Source organism: Pagrus pagrus, assembly GCF_965226575.1.
Source record: "Pagrus pagrus genome assembly, chromosome: 11".
NCBI lineage: Eukaryota > Metazoa > Chordata > Actinopteri > Spariformes > Sparidae > Pagrus > Pagrus pagrus.
The window spans coordinates 11,994,006-12,017,389 of NC_140195.1; the positions used below are offsets into that span (position 1 = coordinate 11,994,006).

The 23,384-nt window shown below is 40.7% G+C and overlaps 1 protein-coding gene across 1 annotated transcript; it reads right to left on the bottom strand.

Annotated features, from left to right (window-relative positions):
- Window positions 1–1,262: 1,262 nt before the first annotated feature.
- LOC311264747 (NACHT, LRR and PYD domains-containing protein 3-like) lies at window positions 1,263–11,334 on the bottom strand (the record flags this gene model as incomplete). Its single annotated transcript, XM_084365837.1, has 11 exons — window positions 1,263–1,730; window positions 2,389–2,562; window positions 2,992–3,165; window positions 4,568–4,741; window positions 5,805–5,978; window positions 6,450–6,626; window positions 7,131–7,307; window positions 7,796–9,596; window positions 9,799–9,992; window positions 10,709–10,840; window positions 11,204–11,334. 11 exons carry the CDS (start codon window positions 11,332–11,334, stop codon window positions 1,706–1,708), a joined length of 3,333 nt encoding a protein of 1,110 aa, XP_084221963.1. The 3' UTR covers window positions 1,263–1,705.
- Window positions 11,335–23,384: the final 12,050 nt, after the last annotated feature.

Here is a 23,384-nt window from a genome sequence, read left to right on the forward strand (position 1 = left end):
TTAGATTAGGCATTTTATTGTTACTGTGTAATCTCTTAAAAGCATGGCCTTCTTACATATAAAAATATACAAAGATCCTCGCCGGTGAGTTTTCAGTACTCCTTTAAATGGGTCTTGCAAATGATCTGGAGCTATTCAATTGTGTGTAAGGCATTCAGGGTATGTACTGTACTGAAGAGTTTATAACTGTGACAAAAAATGGTGGAAAAGTCTTTTTTTCATATCATTTGAGAGCCGGATCCCTTTATTTGCCCACACGCTGAACTTTAAGAGAGCTTGACCTGATCAGGGATCCTCAGACAGTTTGTTTACCAGTACTTCCTGAGTTTTAAAGGGCTACAAAATGGACAAAACAATTACCAGAAGGCGCAACTCTGGAGGCAGATGATGTGTGTCAGCTATTCAACAACCATGTGGACGAGGCAATATTCTACAGCTACGTGATTTCTAGATGCCAGTTGTCATGAATACCTTTTGGGGTAAATATTGGGACATTGTGTATGCTTAATGGACAGAAACAGTGAGAATCATGAGCCCATTCTGACTTCACACTCTGCCTAGAGATCCAGCTAGGAAAATGAGCAAAAACTATGTAGTTCCAGATTATCTTGTACTGACAAACGTTATTTTACAAAATAAGCACATATCTTACACACGAAGGGTTGTTCAATGTTAATGGTGTAATAGTTAGACACTGTGAGGCTAGCTTCTTTTAAAATAATAAAAGCATTGTGATTGCAATGAGTTATGTGGCATATTTTCTGTATGAAATAAGCTGTAGAATTAAAGGGGAATGCCACTCAATTTTGGAATGCATGTATGTTTTTCCTTATATATTTGTGTTTAAAGGCCCAGTGTGCATGATTTAGGGGGGATCTATTTGCAGAATTTTTTTAATTAGCTTATTTTTACCTGAATTGTTTTTTTCATTAACTTAAAATGAGGAACGGGTCTTCTTCCATGGAGTCTGCCATGCTGCATGGCCATGTGTCCCAGAACAAACCAAACACCTGCTTCGGAGGGGAGGGTGAGGTGAGTGATTTCCAATAGGCTGCAATCTACAACCTCACCGCTAGATGTCGCTAAATTCTACACACTGGCCCTTTAAAACAAATTACCTCAATTCTATTCACTGTTGTTCTCTGATCCTAGAGTATGAAAATAGTGTCCAGAAAACCTCTCTTTGTGATCCCAAAGCCACATATGTTTCTTTCTTTGTGTTCAGTTGTTTTTATTGTTTAATAACTTAAAATAAAATAAGGGTCCACAAAACACTTTCATTTGGTCCACCTTAGTACGTGGTCGTAACATACATTATCTTAACAGCGGCTTACATTTCAAAGTGACATGCACCACATGACCAAAAGTATATGAACAACAGTGTCCACACTGTTTTTCAGGTCACCGATAGATTATTCAAAATTATTCCATTGCATAAAGTGAAAATAAAATCTTGGTGTCAAAATTTGGTGGAACACTGAGTGACACAACCCCATCCAACAGGCCTTTTCAGTGTCCAACCTCACTCCTGCTCTGAACGTTCAGACGGTTGGAGCAGACTGGTGAAGAAGACGTAACAAAACCTCCCAGCCATTGTTGTTGCACCCATAACACGCAAACACACCAATCAGCCACAACATTAAAACCACTGACAGGTGTTGTGAGTAACATTGATCATCTCGTTGCATGAATCCTTGGGTCCTGGCTACGTGGACTCCATGTCTTCCATTCTATAGAGAATAACAAAAATGATAATATTAGAGTCTCCATCTTGTCAGAAATGTTTTTTTCTTGTTCCTAAAGTTGAATGTTTGATCTTCACTGTGTAGAATGATGTATGTGCAGAAGTTTGACACTAGAAGGCTGTTTTCACTTTAATCTGCTGCTACTGTGGACCCTGCTGTAATATTCAGCGTGGGATATTTATAAGTGTGATTTGAAAACTTGAGGCCTCTGATACACATACACTGAAGGTGGACTTACATAGGATACATCTTGTGTCCAAACTTGTGCAATTAAAAATATTTTCATATTAATTTATTCTGGAATTTTTAATGAGGTTGAATGAGTAAGTCCCATTTTGAGGTTTTCAAATTGGTAATTTTTTTTTTTTTTTTTTTTTTCGTCAATGTCAAACACATAAGATAATTTTTGTTTGCCCTAGCACATGTGTGGAGGGGATTTTCAAGCTGCAGGCTGAATTGAGTTTCTTTCTCTGCATTATGTGCAATCCTAAAGTTTAGTTTTTCTCAGATGTTCGCTGGGTAAAGCAGCCATTTATAAAGTTGAAGGTCTGTCAGGACACGCAGAATCTTTGGGTTTGTAACTAGCTCTGTTTTGCAAAATATGACTGAAACTTGTTTAAACTGACTCAAACAACCTACTGACCTGAGAGTCTTCAGTCTGCAGTTTGGACTCTCTAGGATGTCAGACAGCATCTTCACTCCGGATTGCTGCAGGTTGTTTTTACTCAGGTCCAGCTCTTGCAGATGGGATGTGTTGGACTTCAGAGCTGACGCCAGGAAAGAACAGCCTTCAGCCGTGACCCGACAGTGTTTTAACCTGCAGTGATTGGAGGATATTTAAGGAGATACTTCACATTTTGTGACATTTGGAATGACTACTATATCAGGGAAGCATATTGGTCATTGTTTTTTTTTTAATCCCCCCAAATTGTCTGCTTTCTCCAAAAGTCATTTGATTTCCAGGCTGTTTGAGGTTTATTATCCAGGTTAATAAGTGTGTTCATGAAAGAGAACAGACTCGTCAGGGAGCTTTAATTTAACACAGACAAGCAGCTCAGATGCAATTTATTATGTCAAAAAGGAGCGAAGCAGTGAGGAATACTAGAATCATGTACAGTGCTGACCACCGAGCCACCATGCATTCTGAGTGCATAATCCACCTCAACACTAAATCCTTTTGGTTTTTCAAAAATAAATCTTTAACAAACTGTCTTATGTTCAAGAAGAAGATTAAGAAATTACTTACCTCAGAGTCTCTAGTCTGCAATGTCGACTCTCCAATCCAGCACACAGCAACTTCACTCCTGAATCCTGTAGATCATTTTCACTAAGATCAAGCTCTCTCAAACTGGAAGAGTCGGACAATAAAACTGAAGCCAGAGAAGCACAGCAACTCTCTGACAACCAGTCTCCCCTCAATCTATAAAAGAATAAAGTTGTAAAGTAGTTAAGGTTTAAAAATTTTTAGAAATCCAACTTAAAAATCAAACAACAATCCAGGTTCAAAACCTCTTCCTGCAACAAGCAAAACATTGTACTAAATGTTCACCATTACAATGCATGTTGTTCAACCAAGTTCTAATATCTGGCTGAATTTTTGCGTAAGAGCCACATTTTTTACCCGACACAGCACTGGTAGGGTCTCATGTATAAATATTTGACTGAATATGAAAGTGTGGGTTCAAAAGAGAACTTAGAGGTACAGGGAATTACAAATTGTGAATTTGCAACTAAATATGCATTGATTATGTTGTGCTCTTGACATCAGCTCCTCAAAATCATCACCACTACATTTATTTAACAGTTATAATTTCTAGTTACTGTAATATGAGGCAGACTGATCATACTACAAGATAATCTACTTTCAAATAGTATGTAAATAGAAGTTAATCAGCTTTACTCCAATAAGCTATGCCATTAAAATGCTTATACATTAATGATGGTTACATTGTAGCCCTATGTAGCAATAGGTATCTATGGTCCCAAAGATTTGAGGTTGCAGAACTCTCTCCCTTTGGAAACACTGTGGACACCTTTAAATTTAGCAGCTCAACAACTATCTATTTACACTTGGCTTTGCTTATTCTAATAGATTTTGATTTTGATTTCATTAGATTAATGCCCTTTCTTGTTCGGTTAACACGTGACATGGCTGCACTGCTGAATCTAGTTTATAGGTGAGGGATTCTTCTGTTACCTTTACACTTTGCTCCGTGGTTAAGTAATGCAATAGCAGCCTAAGCCTTGAGGATTTGTTGTTGTGTTGGGCACTGAGGTCACTCCTGAATTTATTTGCATCTAATAGAAATGGCCTTACCACTCTCTCATTTGAACTTAAAGAAAACTGGAATAAACTCAGAGGATTTTTAACACTTAGTTGATACTTTCTCTGACTTACTTGGTGGATCATATGTACTATAAATAGATTTGAAAAAAATACATCAAATCCCATTTCCTGTACAACTGGGACACAGACTTTAAGTAACAGATGTAAGGCCAGTTATGAGCTTTGAAGGTGTTTAAGGAGATATGGCTTTGATATTTGGGATCAAGAGAGGAAGAGGTTAATGATAATGAAAATATTTAGAAAAGTAAGTACCAGATACTTATGTTTATCCATTGTTACTTAATAGTTTTACATATATAGCATAACAATGTTATGCAGCATTCAATATAGTTTAAATAAAGAACAGGTTATGACATTAGGTTGGTCTGTGTGGATCACAATACTTGTATCCTTACACTGATATATCACAATCATTGTCACTGTAACACTGATTTAATATTCATGTCATTGTAAAATGTAAAATAAAAAAACTGACCTCAGAGCTTCAAGTCCACAATGTGGACTCTCAAGTCCTGCACACAGCAGCTTCACTCCTGAATCCTGCAGGTCGTTGTTACTCAGTTCCAACTCTCTCAGGCTGGAGGGGTTGGACTTGAGAGTTGAGGCCAGAGAAGAACAGCAGTTCTCTGTAAGCCCGCATCTATCTACCCTGTAATTGCAGGATTAATATTAAATCTGAAATGCAGTACTAAATAAAAACATTTGTAATGCAAGTTCAATGGGCTCAGACAAAGTCTTATCTAACAGGAACACAAGAAGCCTTATGACTTTTGTAACCTGCCTCTGCCCCTCAGTACTAAGCTTGTAAAAGTATCCATCATTCTATCTCACACAGACTTGAGCCCTTTAAGGCTGTACAGATGTAAGGGATTGAAGACACTTGCACTCCTTGCCATTGTGCCAAAGCAACACAAAGTTGTGTCAGGTGTGTCAAGCAAAAATGTGGGCAGCCCCTTTAGCACCATATCGTGGCCTGAAACCTAGGTCAGGGGGAGTTGTGGCTTAAAAGCTAGAGCGGTTCATCCACTTATCAGAAATTTAGTTGTTTGATTGATACAGTGCTCTGGATTGGAGGCACTGTATTGCTTGTGATAAGCTTGGTTGGCACCTTGCATGGCAGCCCATCAGAGTGGTTGGTAGACTAAAAAAGCCCTATATAAATGCAGTCCGTTTTCCATTTGCAATTGATGTCAAGAGCTAAAAATGGACAGGCAAAAACCTGCTAACCCCAAGCAGGCACACTCAACTACCCACCCCAAGGCCAGAAGGCAGGAAAAGTAGCAACCTACATGTGCAGGCCAGTCTTGACAGAGAAACCTAAGATAATTAGGATATACTCTGGCTGTTTGATTACAATCCTGACACACCATTTGAGAGAGGAGATGATTACTGACAGTGCTGAAAATGCTGAATCAGCGTAGTATGATGACTAGACACGCTTTCAAACTCAAAAGATAGCAGCGCTCTTCTGTGTCTGTTTGTTGGGTGAGGAACACTAAAAAAAAAATGGGCTGACTGCTCCATTGCCTTCTCTCTCACCACTTATGCTAACAGTGCAATACAACTTTCATTGAACAACTCAGCAAAACAGAGTATGAAAGTCCATGAAAAATATAAAAATATATTATTCACTACATCAGCTTCCAGTCACCATCTGCTAAAAGAACAAATATTTCATATTAAACATATATGATCTACAGGAGTGAACTCACCTTAGAAACTTCAATTTACACTGAGGACTCTCCAGTGCCGCAGATAGCAGATTTACTCCTGAATCCTTCAGTTTGTTTTTACTCAGGTCTAGCTCTTTCATATGGGACGGGTTGGACATGATAGCCGAGGCCAGATGTCCACAGCCGATCTCCGACAGCCTGCAGCAGCTAAGTCTAGATAAAGAAGTAAAAAGAATGTAGCTATTGAAGGCAACATTTTAGGACAGAATTATATGTCTAAACTAACGACTGTTTTATTATCTAATCAGAGCTGGAGAGGTTTTATATATGAGATTGTATAAACTTGCATGCCCAGCTCATCTAAACCCACAGACGTGCCAGGATCAAAAAGATGCTAGTACTGAAGATGCCACTGTTTGAAAGAAATGTTTATAGCATGTAAAATATATGGCATAAAAGTGAAAGATATCAGAATGGATCAGCATCACGGCAGAATCTTGAGTAGGAAGTGGGGGACGGGGCCAATAAAGTAGTGATGCCTGATAAATCTTATTCCTCATATCCTGTAGGTCAATAATATAGACTGTTTAAAGAGCCCAGGGTTCTGTGCGACCCCCTGAATGTAACCACTGTAATTATACAAAATTAATCACTGCACAAAGTAAAAAAAAGAAAATGTTGAACCTCAATGTCTCCAGTCTACAGTCTGGACTTGCCAGTCCTGTGGACAGTAGCTTCACCCCTGAATCCTGAAGGTAGTTGTTGTTACTTAGGTCCAGCTCTAGCAGATGGGAAGAGGGGGACTTCAGCACTGATGCTAGAGGATCACAACAACTTTCTGACAAACTGCAGTTATTCAGTCTGAAAAATGCAATAAAAGACATAATTTAGACATATTCAAATCATATATCTTTGGGTCTAAATCTGTAGTTTAAAAGTCACAATGCTCTAATCAACAGGTTTATATCAACATATTGAAATGGTCACTTTACTTATGTGAATCAAAATAATGTTAGCCTCAAAAATTAATACAATACAGTTAAATTAAAATGGTCAATAAAATACAAATCTTGTTAAGAGCGCATTATTACAACATAGTTGCTTACATCTAATGTGAATAATCTGAGTGTCCCAACTTGCACATCTAAAATATCACAGTATAAAAGGTCTGTCTTCTGTAATCTTAGCAAATCACCCATTTTTTATGTGAAACTTAAGTCTCCAACATTCTCTCTAGCACAAAGCTGATACATTGTAATAGAATGCATATTTAACAGATTCAGTGGGGACAGTGAGAGTCTGAGATCACGTCACGTCAGACGCTCACATGCAGTTAGTACAAGTATTGTCTGAAAGTTGTCTGACCTTAAAATCTCGAGCCTACAATTTGGACTCTGCAGTCCAACAGACAGTAGCTTCACTCCTGAATCCAGCAGATAGTCATTTTCACTCAGATCCAGCGCTCGCAGATGGGAAGGGTTGGACATCAGGGCTGAGGACATAACTTCACAATGCCACTCAGAGAGTCCACATGCAGAGAGTCTGCAAATACATGGTACTGAATGTTAAATCAATATTAACTGAAGCAACACAGGGACAGAGCAGAGCAAAATCAAACTGTAATTCATTAGCATTAGACAGACTCCATTTCTAAACTAACATTAGCTACTGTTCTCTGTTAGCGGAGCAGAGAGAGTCACTGAGACGAAGCACACGAGAACGTGCATAAAGTCCCATCCTTTGGACTGTCTCGGAAAATCTGACCCAAGACCTTCACAAAGAAAGCCACAGTCCAGCCGCATTAAACAACTGAAACAAATTGTCCACAGGCTTGTATAGGCAAACAAGAGAGATGGGGAAGGTCTCATTTTCCACATCACGTGACAATCCACTCACATTTGGCCAATAAAAAGTGATTAATGCATGTAAATTGCTACACATTTTTACATAGACAGGAATAGCTTCACTGGAGCCAAAATTGCAATAGATAGAGGTAGCCTTATACCACTGAGGTTCACATCTGGACCTACCGAGCATCTCTGCAGTTTCTCACAGCTGGGAGCAATCTCCTTCTTCCATCAATTGATGAGTTGTACTTCTTCAAGTCCAACACATCTAGAACCTCTTCAGACATTTGTAGCATGTAGGCAAGAGCTGAGCAATGGGTCTTGGTGAGCTTCTTCTCTGATTGGTTTTCAAACTGCAGGTACTCTTGGATCTCCTGATGCACTGCCTGGTCATTCATCTCCATCAAACAGTGGAAGATGTTGATGCTTCTGTCAGGAGAGATATCATAAGCATTCATCTTCTTCAGGTTGTTTATTGCTCTTTGGATGCTTTCTGGACTGCTTGCTTTCCAGCCCAACAGACCTCCCAAGAGACGATGGTTGGACTCCAATAACAGGCCGTGAAGGAAGCGAACAAAGAGGTCCAGATGACCATTTCCACTGTTTAGAGATTTGTCCACAACTTTACTGAGGAAGTTATCCAGACCTGAGTCACTGTTATCTCCCTCGCCGTCACTTCCCAAGAAAGTTGCCAGTACATCTATGTTCTTGTTCATGTAACAGTGGACCATGTAGACAGCAGCAAGAAATTCCTGAATGCTCAAATGAACAAAGCAGTAAATCATTTTCTGAAAGAGAACACACTCTCTTTTGAAGATCGCAGTACACAGTCCTGAGAAAACTAAAGCTTCTCTTACATCAAGACCACATCGCTCCAAGTCTTCTTGGTAGAACATGATGTTCCCTTTTTCCAGATGTTCAAACGCAAGTCTCCCCAACTTCAGAAGGACTTCACTGTCAGTTTGCATCAGCTCCTGTTGGATCATCTCATGTCCCTTGTCATACTTCTGTATCTTCCTCTTGGACTGAACCAGCAGAAAGTGTGAGTACATTTCAGTCAGAGTCTTGGGAAGCTCTTCTTTGTTTGTAGTCAAAATGTTCTCAAGAACTGTAGCAGTGATCCAACAGAAGACTGGGATGTGACACATGATGTAGAGGCTCCTGGATGCCTTTACATGTGAGATGATTCTGCAGGACGTTGCTTCATCATTGAATCTCCTGCTAAAATACTCCTCCTTCTGAGTTTCAGTGAATCCTCTTACTTCTGTTATCCTATCAACATATGAAGAAGGGATCTGACTGGTTGCTGCAGGTCTGGCAGTTATCCAGAGGAGAGCTGAGGGAAGCAGATTCCCTTTGATGAGGTTCGTTAACAGCACGTTAACTGATGATGTCTGTGCGACATCAGACACAACTTCATTGTTCTGGAAATCCAACAAAAGCCTGCTTTCATCCAGGCCGTCAAAGATTAGCAAAACTTTACAGAGAGCAAGCCTTTCTGCTGTCACCATGTGTAGCGTTGGATGGAAATCATGAAGCAGCCTCAGAAGACTGTACTGCTCCTCTTTGATCAAGTTCAGCTCCCTGAACGAAAGCAGAATCACAAGGCTGACATCTTGATTTTCCAGGCCCTCCGCCCAATCAAGAGCAAACTTCTGCACTGCAAAGGTTTTTCCAATGCCAGCGATACCGTTCGTCAGAACTATTCTGATGAATCTCTTTTGGCCGGGGAAGGCCTTAAAGATGTCACGGCACTTGATAGGAGTGTCACACAGTTTCTCTATTTTAGATATTGTCTCAAGTTGCCACACTTCATGTTGCATGTTAATTCCTTCCCACTGTCCTTCAGTGATGTAAAGCTCAGTGTAGATCCTGTTCAAGTGGGTTCGGGGTCCTGTTTCAGCAGTTCCTTCTATTGCAAATTGACATCTTTCTCTTAAACTGAGCTTATGATTATCTAAGATCTCCTGCAGACTGCCAGTGGCTGAAAGATAAGTGGAAAAAGAATAAATAATGTTAGAGAAATATATTGTATCTCCTTGAAAGATTTTTGTGCCGAAGCACGACTGTACCTGCTGCAACAGTATGTAGCGCCAACATTTTGTATTCAAACATTTTTTCTGTATCTTAAAAAAGAAAAAGAACACAAGAAGTTCTGTTTTAGAAACATTAGATAGCCTACTTACTCAGTTCAGTTATGCTTTGACAGGGTGTCTGCAGTTCAGGATTTTTTCGGGTTCTTTTTCCACATTTTGGATAGGGGGGTTCTCCTGTTGCTACATTTTGTTCCTGGAAGGAGACATTACATTGCCTGCAGAGGCAGTGTCCGCAGCTGGTATTCCCTGGATCCCTCAGGACGACACTAGTCCTTTTCCTCTCACTGTAAAGATAGATACTCAAATCATTTAGTTTAATGTTTTTTAAAGAAATATTTTTGGCAATACTGAGTAGAGTGACAAACAGCACAATGCAAACAGAACATCTGTCATGCTGTCAAAATTATGTTTATTTATTTTATCGGCGTCGTATCAAAATCAAAAATAGCAAATATCAAAATAAAATAACACTAATTCCGGTTATCAGAAAAATACTGAATATCTGATTCTATAATCACTACACATATTATAGTATACATTAAAGTGTGTGTTGCACTAAATGAGCACTAACTATGCTGTACTTGTTGTGTTTGAACTATAACTCAGCGTAAAGATGAAGGGATACATCAACTTAATGTAATAATAAAGAAACTCCTTCCATTTTAGAAGATCTTCTCGCAGGCCTGACTCAATCCCACCTCTTTAAGTACATAGAAAATAAATGTCCAGATGTAATAATCAGATGTATGAAAGTGTCCACTTCTCTTTGTCTGTGAGTTTCTTTTGCTGATCATGTTGACTTTCAATTATGTCTGGCCAACAAACCCTCCTGTTTTTCGCTGCCAGGAGGGTTTGCTACGATGTGTAGTGTCCAGTCGTTAATTCGTCAATAAGCAGTTACGTTACAGTGTCTTCCCAGGATGTTTTATTTCTATATGCACTAACATCATCCATACGGTGATGAAAGGGGACATGCAGTACATGAATGGAGAACTCTTACTTTGTGTCAGATCGTCCAGGTTCGTCGCTGAAGGCAAGAGGATTCTGTTTGGACTGGTCACTCTTCAGGGACAGACAGCAGGACAATGGAGACACTGCTCTGTCCTCCTCATCCTTCCCACAAATCTCTGGCCTAACAGGAAAGTCAGTGACACACAATGAGATCTTTCTGCACAACAGCATTAATGTAGAGAGCTGGAATCAGAGAATTTTTACTTATTTTTTTAAATATTCAAACCATTTAATCAAGTATTAGTTGAAAACTAATCAATTAATTGATTAATGATTGCAGCTCTACACAATTCCTAAATATTATTAATAGTTAATTTAAAAAATTGTATTGTGGGTCGGTAGGGCATGAATTGTTTTTTTCTTCCAAAAGGGGAGAAAGTTTGAGAGCCACCAAGAACTTCACAGTCTAATATCAAGACCATGTTACCTCTCACACAGCTGATCGCTTGATCCACAAGGCAAAGAGATTAAAGAAAACTCTTACTTCGTGTCAGATCGTCCAGGTTCGTTGCTGAAGGCAAGAGGATACTGTTTGGACTGGTCACTCTTCAGGGACAGACAGTCGGACAATGGAGACAGCGCTCTGTCCTCCTCATCCTTCCCACAAACACTCATTTCTGGTCAAACAGGGAAGTCAGAAACACACAATGAGGACAGAACTTCTTGGCACAAAGCACACTTATAGGTGTGGCCCGGGTTCCAGTTATGTGGGAGCCAATAGCTCCAATAAGGTAGGGTCTGCGCTCCCATGAAAGCAGTAAAATCACACATCTGTGGGGGTCACTAATACATTACCAACCATTATTTTAATCACAAATAATGACCTTTTTATTTTTAAAGAGTATTCTTTAAATTAATGATATAAATAGGTTCAAATAAACTTGTTTTCCAGAGGAAATGCGCATCATATATTCTCTCTGAATGACAGAGAAAATACCTTTTCATATTTAAACTAAATAACTGCTGTTTTGATCTACTTTACACAACTGTAGCAAAAAGTCACAAGTCTCTACTCACAGCAAAACTCCCTTACAAAGCACGTGGTTTTAAGAGTTGTCGCATCATGAGGAGAAATTAAACAAACTTTGTCAAATGGCTACGGCAAAGTTTCAATCACCGGTGCCCTCTTGTAAAATCGGCGTTACACACAACGCATTAAGATGTTTGTTTCCTTGTCGAAAGTGTTAGTTTGTCGCGGCATCGCTGTAAAAGCCTGTTTCTTGTATTTAAGGTGCATCCTGTCTGCTTCCGTGTCTCTAGTGCGTCTTTACCTCCCAGCGGGAGTTTGAACTGATTTCACCACACCCGATTTATACAAGAATGCAACCTGTTGACGAATAAACATGTGACATTTTTTACAAATCCAGTAAACAGTGACTAATATTGGATTACTTCTTCTGGGAACAAAGTGGAAACAGTCACAGGACTCCCTATAAAAACGCTAAATTTTGAGACTTGTTGCGTAAGGAGAAAATGTATTAAATTGCGAAACGCTGCGTACAACAAATTATTAACTATTTAGGCCTTCTTGTTCATTCGGCATGCGTTACACAGGAAAAGTTTGCTTTCTTTGTGTAAAAATACCATATCTCCCCTGGGTATGATAGCATATCTACATTACTTCTCCTGGTACTGGGGGGAATTATCTATAGCATCTATAACGTGTGTGTGTGTATTGTCTTAGATAGATATCGTAATAAGTCCCCGAAGTCAAAATCAAGTCAAAATATGTCCCACTGTAGGACACCACATACACACCTTTAGCCAACCCTCGCCCATTTACCTACCAGTCTTTGGCCAACGACATCCATCCATCCATTCCTACACGCTTGTACACGAACTTTTATTTCAAAATGGTTAAGTTTAAAAAAACTTAAATCTTAAAACAACTTGGCAACAGTTAGTCACTCAGTCAGACTTCTGTTTCTGAATGAAACGGTTTCATTTTCCCTGTCGGTACCGTAACGTTCAGAATACAGGAGCAGCGAGTCGAAATCAGCTTGACCTTGATATTTCCCGGAAATCATTTGAGTGCCAGGTCAATTATTAAATCGTAAACATGTGTTTGATCTCTATTGTCTTTTCCAGGAGTTCAAGTTGAGAGAGATGAAAGTTTGACCTTCAAGATCTGTGGTCCAATTTATCAATGACCAGAAGTTTTCAGAACTTCTACTTTAGTGAAAGTAGCAGTAACACTGAACTGTAACAACACTCACCCACTGTGTAAACTAATTTTAATGTTGTGGTGGTCTTTTATTTAACTCTTTATGCAGTTAGAAAAATGATCACTCGTGGAAATTAAATCAAAATCTGAGAGTAACTTGTAAGTTAATTTGCCAAATAAAAGTAAAAACAAAAAGTGGTTCCCTCAGAAAGTAGTAAGAAAAAAAATACAATTAGGCCTAAGTCAAAATTGTAGTATAGCCTACTTGTGTTAATGTATTTTCATCACTGTATTGTAATTTTGAGACATTGTATAATGTAAAGGGGATAAGAGGGTTGGGATGTGTTCATCTCAGTTGTGTCCTCATGTAGTTACACTTGATCAACACCAGAGGGAGACACACACTAATGCATCCCAAGCTGATGATTGTCCTGTTGCTATGAGCCAGGAAGAGACGCCACTCAACTCCTTTCAAGATCATTTTACATAAAGTATTTTCAATTAAACTAAGATCATTTTACTTGTCCCCAAATAACAAATAACACAGTACAGAAAAAAAAGAAAATATTCTATACAGTGCAGAATTGCACAATGTGTAAAGCCCTTTTTTACTGTATGCCCTAACTCCAAATCAAGTTAGGGCATACAGTAAAAAAGGGCTTTACACATTGTGATTCTAATTCAATACTAATAAAAGCAGTATAATTGTGTGATGCAATATACATCACATGAGAAAGAAAGCCAGCATTTGCTCAGTGGCTCTTTGTCAGAACTGGTTCTACTGGGAAAATGAATAGATGTATTTCTTAATTCATGACATTATTATCAAACACTTTAATTGATCAGTAAACATCATTTAAAAATCAAACCATCCTCTGTGATCTAACTTTGCTCCAAGTTGAATATTACACATATGACTTGAGATTGATATTCTTAAAAAGATAGAACAAAACATTCAGTTTTCTCCAGATTTGATTGATAAAAACATTGTTATTCAACCGGGAAGGTTATCTCACAGAAACACACCATGCTGATGCACTATGGGCGGGCACACACACACACACACACACACACACACACACACACACACACACACACACACACACACACACACACTCTTCCACATCCTGTGGCACTGTGGCAGGCAAGGAATATCCACCACACACACTCACACTGTGCACCGGCAGTACCAAGGCCAACTGCCGGCTAGTATTTTTATAATCTTCATCCTCCCTGACCTGTTGCTCCCCTCCTGGCGCCAGTGGTCTCAGCCCTCCCCCTGCGATGCCTCAACTTTACACACACACAGACACACACACACTTGCAAGCACACATGCTCCTGTACACTCAGCAGCCGGATAATTGAGACCAGCTGTTGCAAGGTGCCTCTTCCCTCGACCCTGCACCCCTCCTTCACCCCGCTGCTGCACTTGCCTTCCTAGCAGAAAGCTATTCCAAAGACTACCCCCTCCCTCCCTTTCCTTTCTCTCCCCTGACTCACACCCTCTCCTTCTCACATGCCTCTGGGTGCTCTACCCATCACTTGTGTTGATTGACAGATAGGCGTGTTTTTGTTTTTGTTTTATTTTCTTTATCCATCGTTAATGATAGTAATTCTTCACAAAAACTAAATTAACTAATTAATTAATCTTATTTTTGGTTCAAGAAGTAACTGGAATTTTTACTTCCTGTTTGCCTTCGTAGTCTATTTCTCAGGCCCATAACACATCAGACACTATGCATTCAGATTTCTCCCAGAAATTAGTTTAATACACAGGATCGCTTTTGATTTGTCAAGCTTGCAGCAGCAAAAATCAAACATATACATTGAAGTGGTCTGAGCCTCAAGCCTGAGCCTCAAAAAAATAATCAGCAACTTTTTAAACACAATTATGGTAATTGTTTAGGACATTTTTTAAACCAAAGTACCAAATATTGTCTGCTTCCAGGACAAACAGGCAGTTTAAAGACATAAATATAGAATTCAGGAATTCAAAATAAGCATTTATTGCATTTTTTCTGACATTTAAAGAATTAATTAAGAAAATATTAGCGACTCCAACGACATGTCTTTTTCTTCATCTTCTCCCCTCTGGATTCAGGTATATTTGGGAGGCGAGACGTGACCCGGCCAGTGGTGACTGCGAGCCGCTGCTGGCTGGAATTCATGGAGTTTGGGAGAGGAATGGGGGAGGCGACGGGGAGGAGGAGGAGGATTGGGACAGGCATGTCAGACTCTCTTTTCCAGCTGGTCCTGAGGGGTCAAACTGTGTGTGGATGTGTGCATGTCATGGCCTCTCATTAGGGGGTGAGACGCTGCGGCTCCAGACCCCCATGGTAGGATTGCTGGGTGAGTCTGCAGTGATCCTGCCACTTTGATGCCCCTGACCCCCACCCCCCCCACCGGGAGGTTAATGAGCCACAGTGAGCTCTGTAGGCATGCTGTTATTGTGTGTGTGTGTGTGTGTGTGTGTGTGTGTGTGTGTGTGGATTTGAGGGGGTATTAAGAAGAGGTGGAGGAACCTCCAGACCGCTGATATGCTTTTGACTGAGGTTCCTTGCAGTGGTCGGATCAGATGATCAGGCTGTTTATGTTTGGATGTGGTGAATAATGTTAGTAACTCCACCTGCTCCTCATGATGGATTTTTCCATTCGTGCACAGCGAGTAAACAAACTAAAATATAACTAATTTTAAAAAAGGACATCAGAAACACTGTCAGCAGTGAAAACACTGTTTTGAAGGAGTATCAAATTAGGTTTCGTGCCATTTAGTAGTTTTCATCATCCCCAGGCTTGATTCCTTAATTAAAGGATAAATTCCCTCAAAAAATGAAAATTCAGTCACTGTCTACTCACCCTCATGTGGATAGAAAGTCTGGTGAGGTTTTGTAATCCACAAAACATTTCAGGTTCACAGCAAAACAGTGTTATAGCATTCTCCTAAACAATTGAAGTAGACGGGGAAGAAAACATACATAAAATGGCTCCTGACAAGAGCCCTGAGATCCCAAATTGATTTGAAAAGACAATATTTGCACCGCTTTGACAGTATAGCTCGTGCAGCCACTTCAGATGAGAAGTGCTAACGCGTTAACACAACACCTAGACTAAAGATTTCAGCTTAAAAAGGGGTGCAGATATTGTCTTTTCAACTCAAATTGGGATATCGGGGCTCTCGAAGACTTGGATTACTCCCTTATTTGTCAGCTGCAGGGAAAGTTAGTCCTCTTCAGGCTCTCTGTGATCTTGAAAATTGATAATATTATTAAATATTATCCGATAATCAAAATTATGATGGAGGAGAATCTGGCATAAACAGCTACTTGGTGGAATTCTCCGGTTGTGTGAACAAATAGTAACCTTCTTTAGATGGATACACCTGCATTTAAAACATTTTGGCATCTTTCAGATTGATCTAATGTAAAATGACCCACGTCTGCATCCTTATTTGTGATAAAGTTTGTCTACATCTCTTCTTCATGCATGCATCTTCTCTGTAAGGTGAAACTAAACTCTCTGTGGGCCTACAGCTCAGTTTGATTCACTGTCACTGACCTTAATTACTACTCCTTCTTGACTCATTTTCTCATTATCTCTAACATCTGCAAATTGACCCAGCACCACTTCACATAGCTGAACAAGGCAGTGAGATGTGAATGTGTTGTTTTGGGCGGGGCGGTGCAAGCCCTGGCCCGCCGAAGGAAGGCACGGCAGTCCAAAACAGGTGCTCTCGTTTCTTTTCATCATGCACTCCCTTTCCCTCTTTCTTCTCCCCACACCTGCTGAGGTGTGAGGACTCATGCTGGTTCAGCCGAGCAGCTTAGCCAAGCCTCAGCTATGGGTAATTACTTCAATAGTATATACTTTATCTCCTTTGCCACCTCCCTCTGCCGTCCCTGCTTTCCCTTGATGTAAGGTGTTACTTTGAGATTGATTAGTTGTGTCTTTTGGGCCAAAGGGGGGTAAGGGACAGAAAGGCAAAGTAAATTTGAAACCCTGTAATTACATTTGTTTAAGACAAAATGTTACAGATGGGTAAAAAGTAAATGAAACACGTCATCTGTGCCATCTGCTCAGAGCTGAGTGTGTTGTGTGTTTTACTGTAAAGGCTTAAAAATCTAAGCGTCAACAGAGACCTCCAGTGATTTGATCCTGGTGTGACTGATGGCTCCAGGAGTGACAGGTGGTCCCTGCCCCATGGTGGAGCACCTTACTGGGCCTGCAGTAAGCCCTCGGCCCCCTGTCTGTTGTCACCACGACAGGGATCAAGATTTACCCAGCTGTTTAGGATCTGTGGGTTTGAGGGCGGCTAGAGAAAGTTTCCTCTACAGAAGAGCGTCACTGCCCACTGAAAATCACCAGAATACATTTGAAATATTTTAGATAAACTGAAGGGTCAGGATGTCACACTGGACAGCGTCACGAGGCCCAAAATCTTCAGCCAGACACACAACCACAGATGAAGACTGATATAATTTACATTTGCCAGACTGTATGGGAGTAAAGGCTCAAATATACATTTTTTTACTGATTCCGATACTCAGAGGAGAACTTTACTTATATATTAACCTCAGTAAAAATCCATATATCTCCATTACTTAAGGATGTTTCAACATTATCTGTGATTTCCCAGTAACGACTGATCTTGTAATTACATTACACGTTCAGTACTCCACCACACTGTGGCTGTTTGCAGTAAGCATTGCATGCATTGTAATTTCATTACCGCCAACTGTAACTGTCTCAGAGACAGTTTCCTTTTGATGTTAATCGTGTATCTGTCATAAATGAATTATTATTTGAGCTCATAGAGTCATTAAGAAGTGATTAAAACAGTAATAAATAAGGTTAGGGTTACCATGAATGAATGGTTAGATAGATAGATAGATAGATAGATAGATAGATAGATAGATAGATAGATAGATAGATAGATAGATAGATGTTGATGTTTACACATCATTGTGTTTAAATGAAATACAGTTTGTATTTTAAACTTTAAAGGTCTTTAATTAACTCTGTATGCATCACATTTAACACTAAGGCTGGGCCACGTTATTACTCTGCAAATGAGAAAATTAACCAGTATTTTATTTGTTTAACTGATTTTTAACTAAAGGTAATTTGGGCACATCTGGAAAGGTTTTATGGGAAGATCCTAGTTTCAAATACTGTGTTTTGTGTGTGTGTGTGTGTGTGTGTGTGTGTGTGTGTGTGTGTGTGTGTGTGTGTGTGTGTGTGTGTGTGTGTGAGTGTGTGTGTGTGTGTGTCTGGTTGGCTGTCATGTGGGAATCCTCTCAGTTTTCTCCACAGGGGGTTGTTTTCCTTGGCTTTCAGAAAACAAGCTCTCAGGTAATGACTTCAGTGTGGCGGTGTGTGTTTTCATTTCATTTGTGTGACACAATCAGGTGGAACTGATAATCTGACGCTGCAGTGATTTTATTCATTTGTAGCATCCAGTCAACACAGCATACTGTAGCGTTCAATAGATGTTGGCACATCTGTGAAGCTTGTGGTGTGTGTGTGTGTGTGTGTGTGTGTGTGTGTGTGTGTGTGTGTGTGTGTGTGTTCGTGCTTGTTTGGGCACATGTGCGTGCATGCATGCCACCCTGTCCTCCTCTCATCTGGTCGGGCCCTCTAGCTGGTAATCTGAGCATAGAGATTAGAAAGAAAAACAGCGGAGAAGAATGTCTTTGGTTGAGCCAGCGAGGAATTTACAATGGCCTTCAGGCTGCTTTGACCTCTCCCTCCCTTTCTCTCTCTCTCTGTCTCTCTCTCAAACACACACACACAAACACAGACACACACACAAAATACCGAAGGGAAAAATCAAATGCGCAGATCATAAAATAGATCACCCGCTGTGGTAACCCATAGTGGGGGGTAAGCAGAGGGTAGAAAAATAGTAATATATGAATGACTATTACTATTTGTGTGTGGATTTATGTCAGATAATGTATGGTGCGGTTTATGTTATGTGTTTTATTTGTTTGGAAAGTTAATTGTAGAAGTAATTCCTTAATAAACTCAATTCAAACTGTGGTACAGTGTCGCAGTTAATGTGTGTTGTATTTTATCAGTTTTCTCTTTTGATATAAACATAGTTAAACTGTGAGTTGTTTGAATTTTCAGGGTTTTTTTAATCTTTATTAACATCGTTAGTTAGTAATTAGTCATCACAGCTCGAACTAGAATGGCCCTCAGTTGAGCGCATACCTTCACCGAAGCCTAACAGTTATATCAAACTTGACAGCCCTGTTTCACTCTAAATTTTAAGCCATCCATAACTGCTCAACAGATCGAGGATCCAAATCAGTTGTACTCAAACACAGATACCAGCCATCTAAATACAGCTGATTTTTTTTCATCAAGATCAATACACCATACACTAGAAATTAACGAAAAAGTCAAAAAATCACCCAAAAAATCATCTCCTAATAATAAAGAAAGTGAGACAAAAATTCCAGGATCAGCACCAAAAGTTGATGGGGTTTATTCTGGCCCGAGACCCATCCTCCATCCAATTTAAGTGGAAATCTGTTCAGTAGTTTTTATGTAATCATGCTGACAAACCAACAAACTAACGGACACAGGTGAAAACATAACCTCTTTGGCGAAGGTAATGAAGGAGTTTTTAAAACAGATGCAATAAATGAAGCCAAAATACAATAAACCTGACAAAGCTTATACGAGGAAATAAAATAAAAATAAAGATGTCTAATTGAGTTGGAGGGACATTATCATAAAACAAGTGTATTAATCCACAGCTATTATAAATGTTACAGGGATATATTTTTTTGTGAAATCTCAATATTTTTGTTGCTTGTCCTACTGAACTGTTGTCACTGCAGCCCCCTTATCTTAGCAGTGAAATCAGCCCAGTCACCAGGAGAAAATGTTGGGAGTTAACTCGAACATGTTCACATCTGTACGTGTTATAGGCCCATGTAGCCTATTGACGATTCTACAAAACGTGTCATATCACGTCCATGTTTATGATCTGATTGTCATATCAAGAGGTGGAGGGGTTGATGGTGGAGTTTCAGACGAGATTTGTGATGATTTGGACTTTGTGTGTGGTATTTGTCTGTGCTTTGTCCTTTTGTTTTGTTGATGTTTGTGTTCTCAGAGGTGCTTTGCAGAGGTTGGGCATGGCTTCGCTGGATGACTGGAACACCTGCCTCTCACACATCTGCAGCTCATCTGATCATCAGCGCCAGCTCAAACACCCTGGCCTTCTCTCCGCTCGCTGTCAGATTGTTTTCACTTGTCGCTGTGGTATATATGGCAATAAAGCTAGTGCTACCTTTTGTGACTTTTGCTATTCCCAGAGCCTGTGCAAGTCTGAGCTCCAGCTCCACAGTCACCCAGTCGCCCGGCCTCCTGCACTTGTGGATTGTCCGTGTCTCACTCACCTGTGCCTCCACCTAAGCCTCAGCCTCCCAATACCGTGAGCCCCAGCTAAACCATCTGCTGTGCCACCAGCCTGAGCGCTTCCTCCTTCCTCCTTAACCTTTCCCCTGTCTTGGTATCCGCTTTTGGGTCCGATAACAACTACCTACAAATTAATACACTGCCAACGAGTGACTGCAGTTCAAGACTGCTTTTCAACATTTGTAAACACCACTGGATCTTTCTATGGAGACCTCAGGATCATTTCCAGCCGTGTTTGTGCCGAATAGAACAGGTATTAAGCACAGCATTGTCAAAACACAACATTGAAATTGAACCTAAATAAGTTTAAAGTTACGACGTAAAGAAATGTAAAGTTAACATATCCGTGGTTTGCAGAAACATATATTGCTGACATTTATTCTGGCAACTAGTGAAATTGGTGAATAAATCAAATCACAATCCACATATGTGATGAAAACATAAAAAAATAAGAAAAGAAAACTGTTGTGGTTGGACGTAGACAGAAGAAATACTTTGATACGTCTCCATCTGTTGCCACAGGGATGTCATGACCTGCATAAGCTCTCCGACAGCTTGCAGCGATGTCACCGTTCTGCCGGACAGCCAAGAGTTTGAGGCTTCGATGGAGTTCTGGTTTCAGAGGGACAGCTGTGTGGATACTCAAGACAAACTGGCTACCAGACCACCTGATCTGATCCCCCTCGCTCCGTCACAGCCCAGCAACCTGCCTTCCTTCTAGACAAACCTCGGCCAGCGTGTGTGTGTGTGTGTGTGTGTGAGTGTGAGTGTGTGACAGAGAGAGTTGGGGGGGTGGCGGGTATACAGGTCTCTGCACAGACGAAGGGGACAGGTGTTAGGGACAGGAGGTGCCGTGTGGCCCGGGGGTGTGGTCAGGTGGTGACACACCTGTCCCTACTTGCACAAGAGGCTCTGGTTACTCACACACACACAAGCATGCACATCAGCCTGACCATGTGTTCTGACATGCAACGTTAAACCAACCATCCTCTCATGCAATGTGAATCTGCTCACCAGGACAAAACCAGGGCTGATTCTTGTTATGCCAAAGACAACTTGGCAAGCTCGACTTTGTGGCAAAGTAATGGGATCGTTGTGGCGCATGAATTGACAAGCAGACACGCAAGACGAGGCTCTTATGTGGAGATTTGGTTACCATGAAAAAGATGTGTGTGACAGAGAGAAAAAGGGGCAATGAGTGGAAAATGTCTCTGAATGTGATCAATTATTGTTTCCCATGCACGGTTGCTTAAGTGTCTCCATGATGTCTCTGGGAATAGTTCCACAGCAAGTTCATTTAGAAAGGATCGAACAAGACGACAAAGGAAACAGCTGAATTTGAGTCCTTTACCTTGAAGGTAACACAACTCAGTAAATACCATTTGGAAATTTAGTCCTCTCCCAATGTGCATGAATCCAATTTATTTGAAATTCAGATTTCTGATTTTCGAGCTGTAGAGTACGATGTAGGTTGACGTCCTCTCTGTGCTCCCTTTTTAAACGAGTATAAGTGAACAGTGTGTGTGGCACATGCAGTGCTTCTGTAAAACCTTGGAGATGGGGGAGATAGGCGTCTGGCCCTGGGGTGTGGATTTCAGGCAGGTGCATTTACCTGCTCCTCAAGGGACAGGACAGGACGGGACGAGGCGGGAGGGGAAGGAGAGGGGAGGCACTCACACACACACACATACAAACTCTAGATCCCCAACTTAAAGGCTGATCTCCGCCCGTCTTGCCCCCCCACCCCTTCACCCAACACCCTCCCTACCATATCCTTCATTGACTGGAATGTGTCGGGACAATAGAACTGTCCTGGTCCTTCGGCCGGTGCCCCCCTGGGCCCACACAGGCCCTGACAGGAGGACAAAAGTGCACCTTGCACCTCTCAGCACCACCAGCAGCACCCCAGGGGCAAATACCTGAATACCTGCGGTAAATAAGAGGACAGACTGACACAACGTGAGGCAAGAGGGAGAGAAGAGGGAGGGATGAATGAAAGAAAAATACTAAGCACGGGCGATTTTCTGCTCTCAGCTGCCAAGTGTAACACAGACTCATCCAGAGGTCCAAGAAAAACACGACAGCAGTCTTCCTATTCCGATACCCTCTCCCCTTTTATTATTGTAATTCACCATGTGGCTCATTCTTTTATATCTACTCTGACACCTGCTCTCTTAGCACCCACCCCCCAGTACGTGTTCTCCACGTATCCGACCCTCTATCAGCACTCTCTTACTCTCTCGTGTCATGACTTGCTGGCCACTGCCGAGCGTACTCTGTGTGTGGTTTGCGCAGCTCAGCTCATTTTCTTGCAACACATTGAGGCTTGATTGGCTCACAGTTGAATCTCAGGCGATGCCTGGAACAACTGAGTGTGCAGGAAACCAACAGCAAAGCCCAAATGGTTTCCCTCCAAGTAATCCCTGTATTTCACCCCCCCCGGGTGAATGTGTGCTAATCAGTGAAATGAAGTGTGTTAAGCCACGGTCACATTACCACTGATGCAACCGCAATCACTTTGCTCCGTGCAACAAACGTGGGCGTAGCGAGGCTGTGAGGTCAAGCTCTGGAAAGTAGAACAACTTATAATGAAAGATACAAATACTTCAACTCTGCACGTACTTCATCACTTAATATATTCATAATGGAAAGTACTGCATGTCCGGTTTTCATGCTTAATGTAACCAGAGTTGTATAAAGTACCCAAAAGTCATACTTTTAAAAGTTATAAAAATGTGCTGCTTTTGGCTGATGCAGCATGTAATCTGCAAAGTAACTGTAACTAAAGTTATCAAATAAATGTAGTAGAGTAAAAAGTATAACACTGCAGAAAATTAAAATAGTAAAAAAACTTTGAGGAAGTTGTACTTAAGCGCAGTACTTGAGTAAATGCACTTAGTTACATTACATCACTGAAAGTAACTGATGTACAGTGTGTTCACATGAGCTTTTAACCAAACACCCAACAGGTAGGAACTCAGCTGTAAAAGTCTTGATGTTAAAATATTGCTAAAAGACGAACTTCATGCAGTGTGTAAACCATCTCCTCAGGTGTACCGCCACACAGCC